Here is a 20563-nt window from a genome sequence, read left to right as displayed (position 1 = left end):
TGCAAGAGCTGTAAGTTATTACAAATAAAGCAAGAATATCCTCACATGTACTTTTTCTTATACAATAGTAAAAGAATAATAACTAGTGGGCCATGTGTAATTGTAAGAGTTTGATTATAAGGACTCAGAGAGGCATATGGCCTATGTGAATTAATGTAGGAACAAAAAACCAAATACTTCATGTTCTCACTTATAAGTGGGAGCTAAACACTGAGCACCCATCGACATAAACATAGGAGCAGTAGACACTGTGGACTACTAGACGGTGAAGGGAGTGAGGGTGCATGGGTGGAAAATCTACCTGCTGGGTACTATATTTACCACCTGGGTAACAGGATCCATACCCAAACTTCAGCATCAAGCAATAGAGCCAAGTAATAGTACCACACATGTACCCCCTGTATCTAAAATAAAAGCTGAAATTTTGAATAAAAGGATTCACAGAGGAGAAGAATAATAGCACAAAGTTGGTAGTTTGGAGCAGTGTACTTCGTCTTGAATCCTCATTATAAGTTAGTAGTTGAGATGTCTACAATGTGTCTCCTGAGTTATCTTGTATGAGGATTACTGTTGGATATACTGCGTGTCTTATTTCTTTCATCATTATTTCATTGGGAGAGGGTGGTTATGATATACCAGTCCCAGTTTATTGAATCTATGTTGTAATCAAGACATATAAAGCCATAATTGTGGAAAAAGTGGTCTAGGCACTTTCTTATTTGGATACACTTTTCCACACTGATAAATGATAGAGCCACTGTTTCTGTATGGAGTCCCTTGTTTGAAGTTCATAGTCACTTATATTTTATTGAATATTTGATCCATGTCACCCATTGTGCTAAAGGATATTTTTGTGAACTCTACCTCAAATGATTTTTGCCTAGGTTACAGTATAAATAAGTATATACAGTCATTCCTTGGTATCTGTGGGGGATTGGTTTTAGGCCTCAATATGGATACCAAAATCTATAGATGCTCAAGCCCCTTACATAAAATGGCAATATTTGCATATAACTTATGTGCATCCTCCTGTATACTTCAAATCTTTAGATTACTTCTATTAATAATATCAAATACAATGTAAATCCTATGTAAATAGTTGTTATACTGTATTTTTTGTTTGTATTATTTTGTTGTTATATTTTTAAAATTATTGTTTTTGATCTATTGTTGGCTGAATTTGTGGAAGCAGAAACCACAGATATGGAAGTCCAACTCTATGCATATATTATGATGTACATGTCTGTAATCTATATAGAGCATATGGATATATTTACCTAGCTATGGCATAAAAAAGGATAACTGATTAAATTGCTTAACCAAAACTTTTGCCTGAATAAGTAATGGTTCTACAATTGAGGTGAGAATTTTTGTTAGAAATTGAGTCAAGACAGTGCAGTCATAATTTTGGTTCAGAAAATTTTCAGACAGAATCCTGAAATTGGATTAATACATCTGGATTGCTGGTTTTCTCAGATGCTTAGCAGAAGCAAGTGAATTTTCTTTGGAGAATGATAAAATAATCTGGACTTAAATTATATCTAAAGTTTTACAAAGTAAGGTCTAGCACATAGTCAGAAATAACAAGTATGTAGTAAGGAAAGAAGAATAAAAAGATACAAGACCTAGAAATGAAAGCAGAAATCCTAGTTATTTGCTAAAACATGATTAATTCATGTAGATAACCCAAAATAATTTATATATAGTTTAATAAGTTTATCATGCTTGGTGGATACATGGTCAGTATATAAAACTTAATTGCATTTTTATACCAGCAAAACATATTAGGAAATAAACTTAAGAAGAATTTACAATATTACTGGAGGTATGAAAAGCAAATCTAATGAAAAATGTGTGTTACCTCTATTCAGAGAATTCTACAAACATTGAGAAAAATAAAAGATCTAATATGTTCAGGGAAATAACAAAGTTCATGGTTTGGAAGACTCACTATGATAAAGATACCAGTTCTCTCTGAATAGATAATAGATTCAGAAAATACTGACCATGGATTATCAACAACAGGAAACCATTACCACCCTTAGCCAGAAGGGACAAGAATTAGTATCCTGTGACAGAAGCTGCCCAATAAGAGCAATAACCTTAGACAGAGGAACACAGGCACTATCAAACTGTGGCTCAGCAGAGAGTGAGCTGGGTAAATAAATATCCGGACCTCTTTCTCCTTTACCCTGGAATCACCAGCTAGTGCCTTCAACTGATGAAATTCAGTCAGAGTCAGAAAACAAGGAGCAGTATAATCTAGTCTTTAGAGAGATTGGTCTCTTAGGCTAAACAGAGTAGAGATGATGAAGATTGGCCCATTCTCAGTTACTACTCTTCTTCAGAGCTTTTCTGGCCATTATTCCCTGTTAGTCTTTGCACATAAACTTTAGAGTAAACTTGCTTATTTTTTCTTGGTATATTATTAGCACATAAAATTTACAATAATCTAAGGAGAATTGACATCTTTATGGTGTTCAGTCTTCTTGTCCCAGAGTGTGGTGTGTCATTTCATTTGTTTCAGTCTACCTCTGTGTCTTTCCTCATACAGGTTTTGAACATTTCTCATTAAATTTATTCCTAGCTCTTTCTTGTTTCTTGTTACTATTTTAAATGTAATTTTCCCTTCCCATATAGTTTTCAAATGATTTTTCTTTTATTGCATATAGTTTTACTGTGCAGTTGTTTTGGTGGATAAAAATTAGTTGTTTTATTTTTACTATGAATTGTGCTATAGTTATTTTGGTACAAATGATAAACATGAATTATATAAAAATAAATACATGCAGTACAGAAAAGTATAAGGAAGGTAAAAGAAAACAATTACACTAAAAATGTATCCCTAGAGAAATAATAGCCATAAAATTTTGTGATCATTGTTCTAGATTTTTCTCAGTCCCTATTTATAAATTGAAGATTGAGTAGACAGACATTTTTAAATAAAAGGGACTATATTGCACATGCTCTTTTGATAACTAATAATTTTAGTTTTTTTTTCATATAATGAAACAATAAGGCTCTCTGTGAACTTGAGGAGATTATTACATCTTAGATAATTAGTTTTTCTCTATAAGGAACACTATCTTTCTAAAACTAAGAACAAACTGATATGAAAAACCTTGGAGATTCATGATTTTTTTTTAAACTACATTTCATCTCTAGTTGATTTTGGCACTCTGCTCTACATACTCTGGAAATGAGCACATAAATTCAACCATTTTGACTCCCTCCAATTTGTATCTTAAGAATTATAGCATTTATCCCCTCTTGTATAACCACAGTGAACACAGATGTTTAGGCATAATTCTATATAGTACTTCAGTGTTCATCACTAAACTTTTTACTCTTGATTTGTTCATTCAATACTGTTTGTTTTGATTCATCTCATGGGCCCGTTTTTACCAGGGCTTTCCCTATTGCTACCATATGCTTTCTGCCCCTGTTGGCATCCAATTTAGTCATGTGACTTATTTTGGCCAGTGAAATGAGAGTCTTTGCAAATGCTTTAAAGGAGCCATTGTTTGATTTGCCTTTGCTTTTCACCTTTTTCCAGGAGAATAGCCTATTTCCACTACAGTCTGATGCTCCAGTTTGGGTCTTAGAATAGAGAAAAGCAAATGTAATGTGAACAAGCCATAGATCTTTGTTTTTGGAAGGTATCAGGTTTTTTTTTTTTTTTTTTTTTTTTTTTTTTTTTTTAATTGCAGAATATGTAGAGAAGCTCTTCAAAACCCTCTGTTAGTGTTTCCTATCAAACCTGGTCTTTAAAGGGATATTCCTAATTTAATCACATGGCCTACTTACAGCATCACTGATATGGTTTGAATATTTGTCCCATCCAAAGTTAATGTTCAAATTTAATCCTCAGTGTGGCAGAATTCGAACATTGGGACTTTAAGAGGCCATTGGGTCATGAGGGCTCTGCCCTCATGAATGAATTAATCCATTCTCATGAATGAATTAATCCACTTAGGTATTAATGGGTTATTATGGGAATGCGACTGTTGGCCTTATAAGAGGAAGAGAGACCTGAGTTAGTATGCTCAGCCTCTTCGCCATATGATGTCTGGCACTGCCTCAGGACTCTGCATAGAGTCCCCACGAGGAAGAAGGCCCTCAGCAGATGGAACCCTTCAACCTTGGACTTCTGTAAGAATAACTGTAAGAAATAAATTCATTTTTCTTTGTAAATTATCCAGTTTTAGGGATTCTGTTGTAACTAACAAAAATGGACTAAAACAATCACTGGTAAATGAAAGATTGTTAGGTTTATATTTCAGCAGTACAATAATATTCTACACAACTTAATATCCTTCATGAGATGGGAAGAAGTATTGTTGGTTGTCAGCATCTTCTCTTTCAGCTAACCTAGATTTTCCTTAATCCTCTTTCATCTGTATCTAGAGGAGCTTCTCAAGTTTGAACGTAACAATTTTATGTTTCATAACTTTGATTTTGCTTGTAACTACTCTCATTATGGATTTAAAGCTGTGATGGCATTTTGTTTTCTTTGTATCAATTCTTTTTTATCTTTTTCATTTCATTCATTCAACAACTGTTTTCACAGAGCCTGAGTCAGGGATTACATACTGATTACTTGGGAGATTCATTTCCAGTACAGAGTGGGCAAAAGAACAAGAATCTGAGGCAGGGAAGGATAAAAAGTAATTTGAGGTAATGCATTGTTGTTCTGGCCATTGCTTCATGATAAACCATGAAGACATCAGGTCACTGACTTAGCCACTCAAGAACTGAGAAACCATGCCGTAGAGCAAGCCATCAGATGGAAGAAGATAATTTATCTCTCTGGTTTCCTTTTGTGTTTTGTCTTCCGGTTTGTTGCTCATACTACCCCTGTATAGTAGCATTGTTTATCCCAGTCTGGAAATGGTAAACTGAGAAAAAGACTGTAGGCGTGCAGCTCGTTATTCTCCCGTGATGGAGTCATATGAACTGTATATATTTGGTAGGCTGATGTATCTATTAGTAGGCTGAGGCAGAAAAATGGACTCAAAATTCTAGTAGCTAGCTGAGGTTGAATCTCAAAAGATGTATGTGTCCCATACAACAACAAATACTTAATAAGAGACAGGAGCTGTCCTAGGTGCTCTGTTTATAGCAGTGAACAAGAAAGTTCCTGCCCTCACAGAGATGTCCTTACATCTTGGCTTTCTATTGGTATTTCACAGGGGAATGATGGCTTACTTTTTGTACTTCTTCACTCTTCTTCTAAGTTCTTATGTTACTCCTACTGAGAAGTATATTCTTCCTCTGAGTATGCACAATTACATTTCATTTTTCTTAATTTTATTCCCCCTATCCCTTTAGATGTCCTGTTTTTCTTTTTTTAAAAAATTTAATTTTGTTTCAAGTTCTAGGATACATGTGCAGGTTTGTTACATAGTAAATACGTGCCATGGTGGTTTGCAGCACCTATCAATCTTATCACCTAGGTATTAAGCCCCACATATGTTAGCTGTTTATCCTGATGCTCTCTCTCCCCACACACACCACCCTCCCCACTGACAGGCCCCAGTGTGTATTTTTCCTCTATATATCCATGTATTCTCATTGGTCAGCTCCCACTACATGCAGTGTTTAGATCTGTGTTCCTGCGTTAGTTTGCTGGCGATAATGGCTTCCAGCTCCATCTATGTCCCTGCAAAGGACATGATCTCGTTGCTTTTTATGGCTGCATCATATTCCATGTTGTATATGTACCACATTTTCTCTATCCAGTCTGTCTTTGATGGCATTTGGGTTGATTTGATGTCTTTGCTATTGTGAATAGTGCTGCAATGAACATAACACATGTATGTATCTTTATAATAGAATGATTTATATTCTTTTTGGTATATACCCAGTAATGGGATTGCTGGGTCAAATGGTGTTTCTGGTTCTAGGTCTTTGAGGAATCGCCGCACTGTCTTCCACAATGGTTGCACTAATATACATTCCCACCAGCAGTGTAAAAGCGTTCCTGTTTCTCCACAGCCTTGCTAGAATCTGTTGTTCCTTGACCTTTTTTTTTTTTTTTTTTTTTTTTTTTTTTGGAGATGGAGTCTCACTCTGTCACCAGGCTGGAGTGCAGTGGAGCGATCTCGGCTCACTGCAACTTATGCCTTCCCAGTTCAAGCAATTCATATGTCTCAGTCTCCTGAGTAGCTGGGACTACAGGTGTGTGCCACCATGCCCAGCTAGTTTTTGTATTTTTAGTAGAGATGGGGTTTCACCATGTTGGCCAGGATGGTCTCGATCTCTTGACTTTGTGATCCACCTACCTCGGTCTCCTGAAGTACTGGGATTACAGGAGTGAGACACCGTGCCTGGCTGACTTCTTAATAATATCCATTCTCACTGGTGTGTGATGGTATCTTATTGTGGTTTTGATTTGCATTTCTCTAATGATCAGTGATGTTGAGCTTTTTTTCATGTTTGTTGGCATCATAAATGTCTTCTTTTGAGAAGTGTCTATTCATGTCCTTTGCCCACTTTTTAATGGGGTTGTTTGTTTTTTTCTGGTAAATTTGTTTAAGTTCCTTGTAGATTCTGGATATTAGCCCTTTGTCAGATGGATGGATTGCAAAAATTTTCTCCCATTATGTAGGTTGCCTGTTCACTTGATGCTAGTTTCTTTTGCTGTGCAGAAGCTCTTTAGTTTAGTTAGATAGCATTTGTCCATTTTTGCTTTTGTTACAATTGCTTTTGATGTTTTTGTCATGAAATCTTTGCCTGTGCCTATATCCTGAATGGTTGGATGAGATTTCCTTCTAGGATTTTTATACTTTTGGGTTTTACATTTAATGAGTCTTTAACCTGTCTTGAATTAATTTTTGTATAAGGTGTAAGGATGGGGTCCAGTTTCAGTTTTCTGCTTATGGCTAGCCAGCTTTCCCAGCAGCATTTATTAAATAGGGGATCCTTTTCCCATTGCTTGTTTTTGTCAGGTTTGTCAAAGATCAGATGGTTGTAGATTTGTGGTCTTATTTCTGAGATCTCTATTCTGTTCTTTTGGTCCATGTGTCTATTTTTGTACCAGTACCATGTTGTTTTGCTTACTGTTGCCCTGTAGTATCGTTTGAAGTTGGGTGGTGTGATGCCGCTGGCTTTGTTCTTTTTGCTTAGGATTGTCTTGGCTATACCGGCTCTTTTTTGGTTCCATATGAATTTTAATGTAGTTTTTTCTAAAACTGTGAAGAATGTTAATGGTAGTTTAATGGGAATAGCATTGAATCTATAAATTACTTTGGGCAGTATGGCCATTTTCATGATATTGATTCTTTCTATCCATGATGGAATGTTTTTTCATTTGTTTTTGCCCTCTCTTATTTCCTTGAGCAGTGGTTTGTAGTTCTCCTTGAAGAGGTCCTTCACTCCTTCACTTCCCTTGTTAGCTGTATTCCTAGGCATTTTATTCTTTTTGTAGCATTTGTGAATGGGAGTTCATTCATGATTGGGCTTTCTGCTTGTCTATTGTTGGTGTTTGGGAATGGTTGTGATTTTTGCAATTCATTTTGTATCCTGAGACTTTGCTGAAGTTGCATATCAATTTAGAAAACTTTTGGGCTGTCACAATGGAGTTTTCTAGATATAGAATCATGTCATCTGCAGACAGAGACAGTTTGACTTCCTCTCTTCCCGTTTGAATACCTTTTGTTTCTTTGTCTTGCCTGACTGCCGTGGCCAGAACTTCCAATACTATGTTCAATAGAAGTGGTGAGAGAGGGCAACCTTGTCTTGTGCCAGTTTTCAAGGGAAATGCTTCCAGCTTTTGCCCATTCAGTATGATATTGGCTGTGGGTTTGTCATAAATGGCTCTTATTATTTTTAGGTATGTTCAGTCAATACCTAGTTTATTGAGAGTTTTTAACATGAAGGGACGTTGAATTTTATCGAAGGCCTTTTCTGTGTCTGTTGAGATAATCGTGTTTTTTTGTCTTTAGTTCTGTTTCTGTGATGAATTAGATTTATTGATTTGTGTATGTTGAACCAGCCTTGCATTCTGGGGATGAAGCTGACTTGATCGTAGTGGATAAGCTTTATGAATGTGCTGCTGTATTCAGTTTGCCAGTATTTTATTGAGGATTTTGTTTGTTTGTTTGTTTGTTTGAGACAGAGTTTTGCTCTTGTTGCCCAGGATGGAGTGCAATGGCATGACCTTGGTTCACTGCAACCTCCACCTCCCAGTTATTAAATTTCCCTCTTAACACTGCTGTAGCTGCATCCCAGAGACTCTGTGTGTTGTCTCTTTGTTCTCATTGGTTTCAAAGAACTTCTTGATTTCTGCCTTAATTTCATTATTTACCCAGGAGTCATTCAGGAGCAGGTTGTTCAATTTCCATGTAGTTTTGTGTTTTCAGTGGGTTTCTTTATCTTGAGTTATAATTTGATTGTGCTGTTTTCTGAGAGCCTGTTATGATTTCAGTTCTTTTGTATTTGCTGAGGAGTGTTTTACTTACAAGTACGTGATCGTTTTTACAGTAAGTGCTGTGTGTCGCCAAGAAGAATATATATTCTGTTGTTTTTGGGTAGAGAGTTCTGTAGATATTTATCAGGTCCACTTGATCCAGAGCTGAGTTTACGTCCCAAGTATCCTTATTAATTTCGTCTTGATGATCTGTCTAATAATGACAGTGGGGTGATAAGTCTCCCACTATTATTGTGTGGGAGTCTAAGTGTCTTTGTAGGTCTCTAAGAGCTTGTTTTATAAATCTGGGTGCTCCTGTATTAGGTGCATATATATTTAGGATAGTTAGCTCTTCTCATTGAATTGAACCCTTTACCATTACGTAATGCCCCCTTTGTCTTTTCTGATCTCTGTTGGTTTAAACTCTATTTTGTCAGAAACTAGGATTGCAGATAATTGCTTTTTTCTGCTTTCCATTTGCTTGGTATATTTTCCTCCATTCCTTTATTTTGAGCCTATGTGTGTCTTTGCATGTGAGATGGGTCTCTTAAATCCAGCACACTGATGTGTCTTGACTCTATCCAGCTTGCCATTCTGTGTCTTTTAATTGGGGGCATTTAGCCCATTTACATTTAAGGTTAATATTGTTATCTGTGAATTTGATCCTGTTATGATGGTAGCTGGTTATTTATCAGACTTAGTGATGTAGTTGCTTTTTAGTGTCATTGGTCTTTGTACTTCAGTGTGTTTTTGCAGTGGCTAGTAGTGGTTTTTCCTTTTGATATTTAGTGCTTCCTTCAGGAGCTCTTGCGAGGTAAGCCTGGTGGTCACTAATTCCCTCAGCAGTTGCTTGTCTGAAAAGGATTTTATTTTTCCTTAGCTTATGAAGCTTAGTTTGGCTGGATATGAAATTCTGGGTTGGAAATCCTTTTCTTTAAGAATGTTGAATATTGGCCCCCAATCTCTTCTCGCATGTAGGGTTTCTGCTGAGAAGTTTGCTGTTAGTCTAATGGGTTTCCCTTTGTAGGTGACCTCACCTTTCTCTCTGGCTGCTGTTAACATTTTTTTCCCTTCATTTTGACCTTGGTGAATTTGATGATTGTGTGTCTTAGGGCTGATCATCTCATGGAGTATCTTACTGGGGTTCTTTGGATTTCGTGAATTTGAATGTTTGCCTGTCAGGTTAGGGAAGTTCTCCTAGTTGATATCGTGAAGTATGTTTTCCACCTTGGTTCTATTCTCCCCATCTCTTTCAGGTAGCCCAGTCAGTTATAGGTTCGGTATTTCTACATAATCCCAAAGTTCATGGAGGTTTTGTTTGTTTCTTTTCATTCTTTTTTCTCTCATCTTGTCTGCCTGTCTTATTTCAGCAAGATAGTCTTTAAGTTCTGAAATTCTTTCCTCTGCTTGGTCAGCTTGGCTGTTGATACTTGTTGCATTGTGATGTTCTCAGGTTGTGTTTTTCAACTCCCTTAGGTTATTTATGTTCTTTTCAAACCGATTTTTCTGGTTAACAGCTCCTATAATGTTTTATCATGGTTCTTAGCTTCTTTGTATTGGGTTAGAACATGCTCCTTTAGCTCTCTAAGTTCATTAGTACCCACCTTCTGAGGCCTACTTGTGTCAGTTCATCCATCTCTGCCTCTGCCCAGTTCTGTGCATTTCCTGGAGAGGTATTATGATCATATGGAGAAGAGGCATTTTGACTTTTTGAGTTTTCATTGTTTTTTCATTGATTCTTTCTCATCTTTGTGAGTTTATCTAGCTTTGATCTTTCAGTTTGCAAGGACCTTTTTGTTGGATGCTGTTATTGTTGCTTTCTGTTTGTTTGTTTTTCTTTTAACAGTCAGGCCCCTCTTCCATAGGGCTTCTGTGGTTTGCTGGGGGTCATTCCAGAACCTATTCACTTGGGTCCCTTCTGCACCTGGAGGTATCACCAGTGGAAGATGCAGAATAGCAAAGATGGCTGCCTGCTCCTTCCTCTGGCTGGGATCTTTGTCCCAGAGGGGCACCAACCTGATGCCAACAGGAATGCTCCTGTTTAAGGTGTCTGGCAACCCCTACTGGGAATCTCACCCAGTCTGGAGGCAGGGGATCTGGGACGTGCTTAATGAAGCATTCTGGCTGCCCCTTGGTAGAGCAGGTGTGCTGTGCTGTGGGGAATCCCACTCATCTGGACTGCCCGGATTCCTCCGAGCTAGCAGGGGGAAAGTCTAAGTCTGCTAATCTGTGAAGACTGTGGCCACCTCTCCCACTAGAGGCTCAGTCCCAGGGACATCAGAGTTCTGTCCCTAAACCCCTGGCTGCAGTTGCCAAAATTCCTGCAGGAAGGCCCCACCCAGTGAGGAGGGATGGGTTAGGGTTCCGCCTGAAGAGGCAGTCTGGCCATGATCTGCCATAGCCATAGCCACTGTGTGTGCTGTGGGGAATTCCGTCTGGGTCCAAACCATCTAGTCTTCCTGGCACTGGCAGGGGAAGATTGGCAGACTGGAGCTGCAGTGATGGCTGTCACCCCTTGCCCCTGCTCCCCAGGAACTCAGGCATCTTAGGCAGCAGGCAGCCGCAGTGATGATCCACTAGGAAGTTGGTAGCTGTAGGTAGTCGCCAACTCATTGGCTGCTGAGAGGCCACCAAGAGGCTGCCGAGAATCTGGACAGCTCTGCACTTGGGACCCAAGGCCCTGGTGGCATGGGCTCACGAGGGGGATCTTCTGATCTGTGGGTAGCACAGATCCATGGAAAACATGTGGTTTCCCAGGCAGAGTAGCTCCATCACTCACCATTTCCCTTGACTGGTGGTAGGAGCTCCCCTTACCCTGTGTGGCTCTCAGGTAGGCCGTTGCACCACCCTGCTTTTCCTTGCTCTCTGTGGGTTGTACCAGCTGCCTAGTCAGTCCCAATGAGAGAACTTGGATACCTCAGTTGCCAGTGCAGGATTCACTCATTGTTTTCGTTCTTTTTGGTGGGGGGGCCTCCGACCACAGCTGTTTCTAGTCGACCATCTTGGCCCACCCTGTTTTTCTTTACTTATTTTCAAATGAGGAAAGGTGTAGACAAATTCATTGCTTTCCGCTGGTTCAGATGTGTGAGTTTTGTGAGCTTTGCTTGCTTTTTATATTTGCAACATTGGTGTACATACCATCACTTCTACTTTTCTGAGGGTGGTGTGGGGAGATAGAGAGAAATAAACATATCTGCATAGTATAAGATTATACTTCATTTCCACTTATTGAGAGCATGCCCAGAAAATAGTATGAGATAGTAGAGAAAAATGTACTTTTTCCCAGGTTGATTTTTAATTTGCAAAGCATCATAATAGTATGAGCATCTCCCTACCCTTCAGTGTATGTGTGTGTGTGTGTGTTTGTTTTTTGTTTGTTTTTTTTTTTTTTTTTGACGGAGTCTGGCTCTGTCATCCAGGTTGGAGAGCAGTGGTGTGATCTCGGCTCAGTTTCAAGTGATTCCTGTGCCTCAGCCTCAAGTGATTCCTCTGCCTCAGCCTCCTGAGTAGCTGGGACTACAGGTACATGCTACCACGCCCAGCTGATTTTTGTAATTTTAGTAGAGACGGGGTTTCACTGTTGGTCAGACTGGTCTTGAACTCCTGACCTCAGGCGATCCATCTGCCTTGGCCTCTGAAGTACTGGGATTACAGATGTGAGCCACTGCGCCCTGCCTAGTGTGTTTCTTATGACTAAAGATACATATATTTTGTTGTACATTATCCTTAAATGAAGACCAGCTACTGATTCGGGCCTTCTCATTAAGAAATGCCAGATGTCTGCTAACATTGGAATATACATAAATTTGCTATGTTTTAACACTATATTGAAAGATAATTTGTTTTATGTTCATCATGTCTCCTTTCTAAATGCGACATTTTTTTTGGCCTCCTGGCTAACATGTCTTAACTATGATGGAATTTTCTCCTGCCCTGTTGCGTATTTCCTTTGAAAAATTTTGCTAATGTTATTAGTGAAAAATGGCAATAATCATCATGCCTGATTACTATGGGTCTTTTTTCCCCTCCTCTTGTATTACATTTCCTGAAGGCGTTGTGCCATTATTGATTCTCTTCTCTCCCCTTCCCCGTTTTTGACTGCTATTTTCTGCATGTTTCAGTTTTTTGAATTGTTACAGGAAAATGGTGTATATCCATGTATCTGTATGAATGCAGGGGGGGTAGTTGTGGTTTGAGAACATTAATGTTCTAAATCTCTAAGAAGCAGAACTCCTTGCTCCCATACTAATTTTCATCCATGTTCAACAACTGTCTCTGTTATCTCTTATTCCTTTCTTTTAAGACTTATGTGAATGAATGACTAGTTTAAAGTTATAGGTAAAAAAAGTTCCATTAAGAAATACAATCTTCAAAATATTATATAAGTACAATCAACCTTTCATATCCATGGATTCCATATCCATGGATTCAACCAGTCAAAGATTGAAAATATCAGGGAAAAAGAATGAGTGGTTGCATCTGTACCGAATGTGTATAACATCTACAGACTTTTTCTTGTCATTATTCCCTAAACAATACAGTATAACATTGTTTGCATAGCATGTACTTTGTATTAGGTATTATAAGTAATCTAGAGATGACTTAAAGTATTTGGGAGGATGTGCATAGATTATATGCAAAACTATATCATTTTATATAAGGGACTTGAGCATCTGTAAATTTTCATATTCAAAGTGGGTCTTGAAACCATTCTCCCATAGATACCAAGAGACTACTGTTTATAGTATATTTTGATGTAATAGTGCTTTATAAATATTTCTCTGTTCAAATTAAATATACAAAAGAATTCCCAGTTTGTATAATCTGTATTACACAGGATTCACTACCACAGCAATCTGGAAACCTCTGTCTCAAAGGTGTGGTTCTCCTAGACTCTTAGTGCCGTCATTACCACCACCAGTTCATTTGTCCTCCTGCTTATCACTTTTATCGTGGGTAGGTTGGAAGGACTAGATTTTTCTTGTGACTTTCTGACTTTTTTTTAACCTCATCAGTTCCTTCAAGCTGAGTTAGAGGAGTCACAAGAATCCCAGCACAGGACTCTGAGGTTACAAATTAGAATTGGCAGTTGTGCTTTAAGGAACTTTGGTTTGAAAACTTAAATTTGCCCTTTGGGATTCTTTTTAATAAATTTAAAGTTCTGTATAATAATATAAAATGAAAGGTTGACATACCCTTTGTTCAAAACTGTCTAATAACTATAGTTGACCTTACCACTTGTTAATTCTTGAAACTTAAGTGTTTACTTAATTTAAATAAAAGGTGGTACTATGTATATCCACGGTTTTTATTACTATCAAGCTACAAAAGAAAATTAATATGTATTTGGCTTTGAAAGTCATAGTCGTTGTATCAATACTTTATCTGTGTATGTGATAAATATTAAGTACTTCATTATTTCTTTTATTAATAAGTTTGCTTGCAGTACAAATAATAGATGAAAAATAGGATGCCAGTCTGTAACCTTAGATGAACACAATTATTTAACTGAGATGATCTTTATCCATACTTTTCTCTATTTATTGCTTGCTTTGCACAGGAAGGAACTGCAGGAGCTGCAGAATCTTTACAAACAGAACAGTACACATACAGCCCAGCAAGCAGAGCTGATCCAGCAGCTTCAGGTTCTCAATATGGACACACAAAAAGTACTGAGAAATCAGGAAGATGTTCACACAGCTGAAAGTATATCATACCAAAAAGTATGCTTTTATTTGTAATAAAAATGTAAATGTTTATGTATGAACTTATGGACATACAGAGAATTTATATTTTTTCACATTTCAGCATTTCATTGTTACTTCCTTTTACATATGTTTCCTCAAAATTTGGAAGTGAAGGATGGTTCAATTTGGTAACATTTAAAATTTTGTGAATTTTCTTTATGGTAATTAGAGCTGAATCACTTAAAATATAGATAGAGATTTGCTCTGTAGGTATTATTTTTATAAATTGGCATTCACATAGCTGCAGTGAAACATACTAGGAGTATAGTCTTAAAACTGGAAAGGATTTGGGGAATGGAATTCCTTGGCCTGCTCTTATAAGAAATTATTTTGTCAAGTATGATTCTAGTTTATGACTTAAGGCAGACCTTCATTGTAAAATTTGTACATTATTTTTGGACAAATCTTCACAAATACAAAGGGGATTGCTGAGGAGGTCTTTAGGATCAATATTTTCCAGGATTTTTCTCTGTTTATTTTGTGTGTTTCTGTTCAGTAGTCTTTTACTTTACAGTTGTTGAAGGAGCCTTTTGAGAAGGTTTAGCCAAGTATTTAGGTGTGGTAACTGACTCAGCAGCAATAATTTTATCTAATAATTATAAAAAAAAATACCTTTATTGGCCAGGCGTGGTAGCTCACACCTGTAATCCCAGCACTTTGGGAGGCCAAGGCAGGCGAATCACAAGGTCAAGAGATCGAGAACATCCTGGCCAATATGATGAAACCCTGTTTCTACTAAAAATACAAAAAGTTAACTGAGCATGTTGGTGCATGCCTGTAGTTCCAGCTACTTGGGAGGCTGAGGCAGGAGAATCACTTGAACCTGGGAGGCGGAGGTTGCAGTGAGCCAAGGTCATGCCACTGCATTCCAGCCTGGCCACAGAGTGAGACAATGTCTGAAAAAAAAAAAACCTTTACTGAGCTCTTCATATGTTTTGTGTAGTGTGCTAAATTATTTATATAAATAACTTAGTTTATATAGTGTTATTCTCATTTAATAATAGTAGTTGAGGCAAGTGAGGCTTAGAGAGGTTAAATAATACAGTTCATATTATCCCTCTAAAATTATTGGATTTTTACTTTTGATCTTACTTTTCTAAAAAAATCACTGTGAAAATCCAATATCTGTAATTAACATGAAATAAATTACTTTAAAACTTAAACACATGTTTTTTAAATGATGCTTTGTAACAGTGGTTTTCAGTGTGTATTTTGTGTTCCCTTTGTGTTTTCTCAAGGACCTAGATGATAGCAAGCAGGAAGATACAGTCTATTCTCTCCACTTCAGCTAGAGCAGTGCTGCCTTTTTGTTTTATGGGGTGGCATTGCCCACTGTGTTTTTTGTTTCTAAACCAGGTTCCATTGCTAAAATGATTTGAAACACTATACTTTATTAATACTTGTTAATTGTTATTAATACTAATTAATTGTTTTCTCTTTTTCCCCCATTGATGACTTTCTGTTGCTTGAAATATTTTTTTTCTGTTCTTTGAAACATTTTTTTTTCCGCTCTTGGCTTCCAGTGTACTATAATTGGGTGGTTTTCTTCCTTCAGTTTCTAGCTGTCCCTTTTTAATTTCTTTCTGGTCCTACCCAGTCTCCATGTCCTGTAAGTGTTAAAATGTCCCAGGCCTCACTCTTAGGATCTCTCCCTTTTTTGCTGTTTATACTCACACCCTAAGTGATTTTATCTAATCACCTTGACTTTCAAAATTATACTACAGGTTGAATATCCCTTATCTGAAATGCTTGGAACCTGAAACCTGAAGTGTTTCACATTTTGAGCTTTTGGGATTTTGGAATATTTGCATTTCATTTACTGGCTGAGCATCCCAAAGCTGAAAATTTGAAATCTGGAATGCTCCAGTGAGCATTTCCTTTGAGGATCATACTGGTGCTCAAAAATGTTTAGGATTTTGGAGCATTTCACATTTTGGAATTTGGATGCTCTACCTGTGTCTATAGGCTGATGATTCCCAAATTTGTAAATTTGTTTATATACCTTGGATCTCTTTGGTGTACTTTAGGAAAGAGTATATCTAATTGCCTACCTAATGTCTCTTCACTTGGATACCTAATGGGCATCTCACACTGAAAGTGTTCGAAACAAAACTGTTGCCTTTTATGTTTTCAATACAGGTGCAGAATTTGACTACTTCCCATCACCTTGCTGTCACCATTCTGTCGAGGACACTATCATGTATTACCTGAATTATTGCAATAACTTGCAGGTTTCTTTGTTCTGATGTTAAGCCTTTTGACATAGGTGCCAGGATATTGTTGCCAAAACTTTGTGAGTCAAATCAGATCACTGCTCTCTTCAAGTCTCTCCAATGGTTTCCCACACCATTAAAAATAAAAAACCTAAGTTCTTACTACAACCTGTGGGACCCTACATGTTCTGACTACATTATCTCTCTGATCTCATCTTTGCCTTCTCTTCTTATTCACTCCAGTAACACAGACCATGTTGTTGTTCCTTGAATATAACAGATATTTAACCTTCAACTTTCTTCCAGTGGCTGAAAGCTTTCCCACCCAGTTTTCTGCATAGATACCATTTTACTTCCTTTATTCTACAACTTTTACAGTTTAAAATTAGTTGATAGCAGACATTAAATGGCAGAAGTGATAAAAGAATGATGTATGTTGTAATAGTAGTAGAGGGAAATATGGGAGCATAACTGGGGGCCTGTTCCAAGACTAAGGATAAAGAAAACTCTCCTTGTTGGTATCATACCAGTAATACTTTGCTGAGAAGATAAGATATCAAAGAGACAAATTAATTTCTAATAACTTTTCCAAATGAACTAGTTCCAACCATAAATTCCCTAGTGTATGTCTTTACTAAATTTGCAGAAGTAGAGCTTATATGCCCCTATTTGGCGAACTTGCCGTCAACTAAATTGTAATCTGGGGTATATTTTGGAACCTTAAACACTTTTCTTCTAGGATTCTGTTTATCTCTTCCAAGAATCATTATAGAAAATGAGAGATGTAAATGTTGGGGGTATGTTGTGTTTGTGAATAGTGTTGAGGCAGAAAAAAAAATAAAAGAGAACAAACTGAGATGTACTAACCTCAAATCATTGGCTTACTTTTCCTTGTGTTTAGTCTATTTTTTGTCATTTCTTTCTCTAGATTGAATTTCATTTTTCTTTTGTTTTTGTTTCTCAAACATTACCTTGGGGAGCGTGGGAGTAGGGGGTTCACTGATACTTAATTTGATACTCACTTTGAAATTGTACCTCCCAGTGTAGTATTTTAATTTTGAAGTTATTTTAGATGCTTGTAGTTGTTCATACAGTTTTCATTAGTATCCTCAACTAGACTCAATTTGAAAGTATTTTCCTTATTTATTTATTCTTTATAAATTTTGTCTACAGTTAGTAGACATTACAATTGTTTTGGTAGCTATATATAGTTATTTTAAAAAGCAAAGTATTTTATAATTCCATCTCCCAGAGGCAAATACTGTGAACATTTTGAATATTTCAGTTTTAAAAATGCATCTTAACATATCTGTAGGCACACTAATATTTTTCACTTTAACATTATATTTTAAATCATAACATATAACTATTTTAGACGGTCATATAATTTATTTTTCTAGTGTTGGTTATATATGTTATTTGTTTACTCTTGTAAATAAAACTGCAATAAACATTTCTTTGTCAGTTCAGACTATTACTATTCATTAGAGTGTATTAATTACACATATGTACACACACACACACGCACACACGCACTGACCTACCCACCCAGGGAAGACTTCATTTTATGAAGCTATAACATCATATTAACCATGTGCAATTCACTTTTTTTGCTTGTTTGTTTTTTGACAGGGTCTCACTCTGTCACCTAGGCTGGAGTACAGTGGCCCAATCTCGACTCACTGCAACCTCCGCCTCCTAGGTTCAAGCAATTCCCCCACCTCAGCCTCCCCAGCAGCTGGGACTACAAGCATGTGCCACCACACTCAGCTAATTTTTGTACTTTTCGATAGAGACGGAGTTTCACAATGTTGACCAGGCTGGTCTCGAACTCCTTACCTTAGGTGATCCACCTGCTTCAGCCTCCCAAAGTGCTGGGATTATAGGTGTGAGCCACTGCGACTGGCCCAATTCACTTTTAATTAGTTCATACATAACATACCCTTTTAAAATTATCCTGTGATAAGTATGTATGGGGGTCATGGATTCTAAGGGGACCTGCCTACTACATGATCAGTAAATGTTAAGTTACTGAACTTTGAGACATTGCATGCTATGATGTCCCACTTTGGATAATGCAATTTAAAAATCATAATTGTATTTTAAAACTTTATGGTGATGTTTCTATTTTAATTTAAATATTACTCTAGTCCATTTAATGTTTGACTTTGGGTGGATGAATGGTTCTGCAGTGGTGAAAAATGTGGAGAAACAAAATACGAGTGAGAAGTCCTTCCAGTTAGATCACACTTATAAAGACAGAATGTCAATTTGTACTATAAGCCAGGGAGAATCTGAGTTTCCATTTACACAAATTATTTTAGAAACATATTATATAAATCGAGATAAAAATGTAAGTTGCTCCTAGTAACCATATAATAATAATAGTTAATATGTTTTAGCTTATTGTGTATCAGGCACTGGCAATAAGGCTTTTGCCTTATTGTTTTAAGCCTCGCACCAACCTGATGTGGTATTGTTATTTTTATCCCTGTTTTATAGATCAGGTAACTTAAGCTTAGAGTGTTGTCCAAAGTCAAACAGCTACACTTGTAGAATTCAGATCTAGGTAATCTTGGGTCCAGAATGCAATTCTTAAACTTCATTATAAAGCCCACAGTATAGTTCAGTTGTAAATGGAAAGATGAGATCTTATCCTTAAAAGCCTCGGTAAACAGATTCTACAAACTTGCATTATCCATTCTCATCCAAATTTTTTCAACACCTAATAATTTCTAATGTTGGAATATTTGTTCTGATATCTAAGTTAAATGTTATTCAAAAGATTTCATTGCATTTTTTTTGGTGACCAGAGTATAGCAGTTACCTTTCTCTTTGAAAAGGGCTTCCATCATTATTCTCTAGCCACTGTTCCTCCTGATTGTATACATTTGGTTTCTTTTATCTTGCTATTACCTCACACTTTAACTTTTTGAGCTTCTGAAGATTTTTTACTAACGCTATTTTTTCTCTTCAAAAATGTACTAGTTGTGTAGTGCAGGATTTTAAAATTTGGGAATGATCACATTGCCTTATTTGTCAGGTGTGCTATTGTTCAGACTTTAGTATTCATTTATATCAGATTATTCATTTTTATTCTGGAGCATTATATGTATTGTCTTTATTCCTTGTCTACACATATTTTTAGATTGTTTTTCAATTTGAATAATGATCCTTGCAATAATGAGATGAAATTATTTACTCAAAATTTCAAACATATTTTCACATAGATTCATTTTAATATTTTTGAATAATAATTGGGATTTAGCTCTAAAACTTAGATGAGCTGAATTAAAAATATTACACTAACAATTTGTCTTCAATTCATATTAAACTTCTTTAAGAATCAGATCTTAGTTTACTGTTTCTAATGAAGTTTGTTTCCTCCGTTCTCTCTCTCAATTCTTCACCCCTTTTCCTTGCCCTTCCATTCCCCATTCTTTCTCTCATTTATTACGTAGATTTGTATCATAATACCTGTTTAATTATTTGAAAAGATAAAAACAATTGTCCCAAGTGGTAGGATGTGGGAATTGAGGAGGGGAGACAAAGGTAAAGAAAGAAAATTGAAAAAGGTTTTGAGCACAGAGGTGAGTCATATTGTCCCAGAGCTCTCCATAACGAATCATCAGTGTCATACACAAGTCTACCAAACATTTAGTGTGGAAGAGTTTTCCAGGAGAAAACACCTACCAAGATAAATAAAAGTAATCTAATGTGTTCTCTTCCTCTGAGCATGTAGCCATTCATATAATTTTTAATATTTTTGTATGTCTGCACATCATTTATATATGTGTATGATTTAAATATTGATAGGGAATTATATCAGCATTTATGATTTCTAGACCATCAAACATGGTTGGGGTACTAACATGTATTTTATAACTTTTTGTTCTATTTAGTGACAATATTACTCAAACTTAACAAAGAGGGAAAATAAGGAGTTAGCATATGAAATTACATGTTAAATTAGTGTTCTCATTTTTGGCTATAAATAGTACAGTTTTCACTTGAAGAATTTATTGTTTCAGTCAGTGTTGCAAATACAGTTGGTACTCTGTATCCACAGGGCATATCCCCATTCACGGATTCAACCATGAATCGAAAATATTTGGGAAAAAAATAAAAAATAGCAGTACAACAATAAAAATTAATACAAAAAGAGTATAGTAACTGTTTACATAGTGTTTACA

The 20563-nt window shown here is 36.5% G+C and overlaps 1 protein-coding gene across 14 annotated transcripts in view; it reads left to right on the top strand.

Moving 5' to 3' along the window:
* CNTLN (centlein) overlaps nt 1–20563 on the top strand; it is a 369520-nt gene that overhangs the window by 141569 nt on the left and 207388 nt on the right. For 13 of the 14 annotated variants that reach the window (XR_012424673.1, XR_012424675.1, XR_012424672.1 and 10 more), the window contains one exon: nt 13971–14133. Coding sequence is in view for 9 of the 14 variants with exons in the window: in XM_074017428.1 (XP_073873529.1) it covers nt 13971–14133 (163 nt within the window). In the remaining 5 variants the exon portion in view is untranslated. Of the gene's footprint in view, nt 1–13970; nt 14134–16296; nt 17244–20563 lie in introns of those variants that run through there. The other variant, XM_065530489.2, reaches the window with a different exon arrangement.

The sequence above is a fragment of the Macaca fascicularis genome, chromosome 15, assembly GCF_037993035.2.
Source record: "Macaca fascicularis isolate 582-1 chromosome 15, T2T-MFA8v1.1".
NCBI classification, from domain to species: domain Eukaryota; kingdom Metazoa; phylum Chordata; class Mammalia; order Primates; family Cercopithecidae; genus Macaca; species Macaca fascicularis.
Note: the sequence above shows the minus strand (reverse complement) of the source record. Positions and strands in the feature narration are given on the sequence as shown.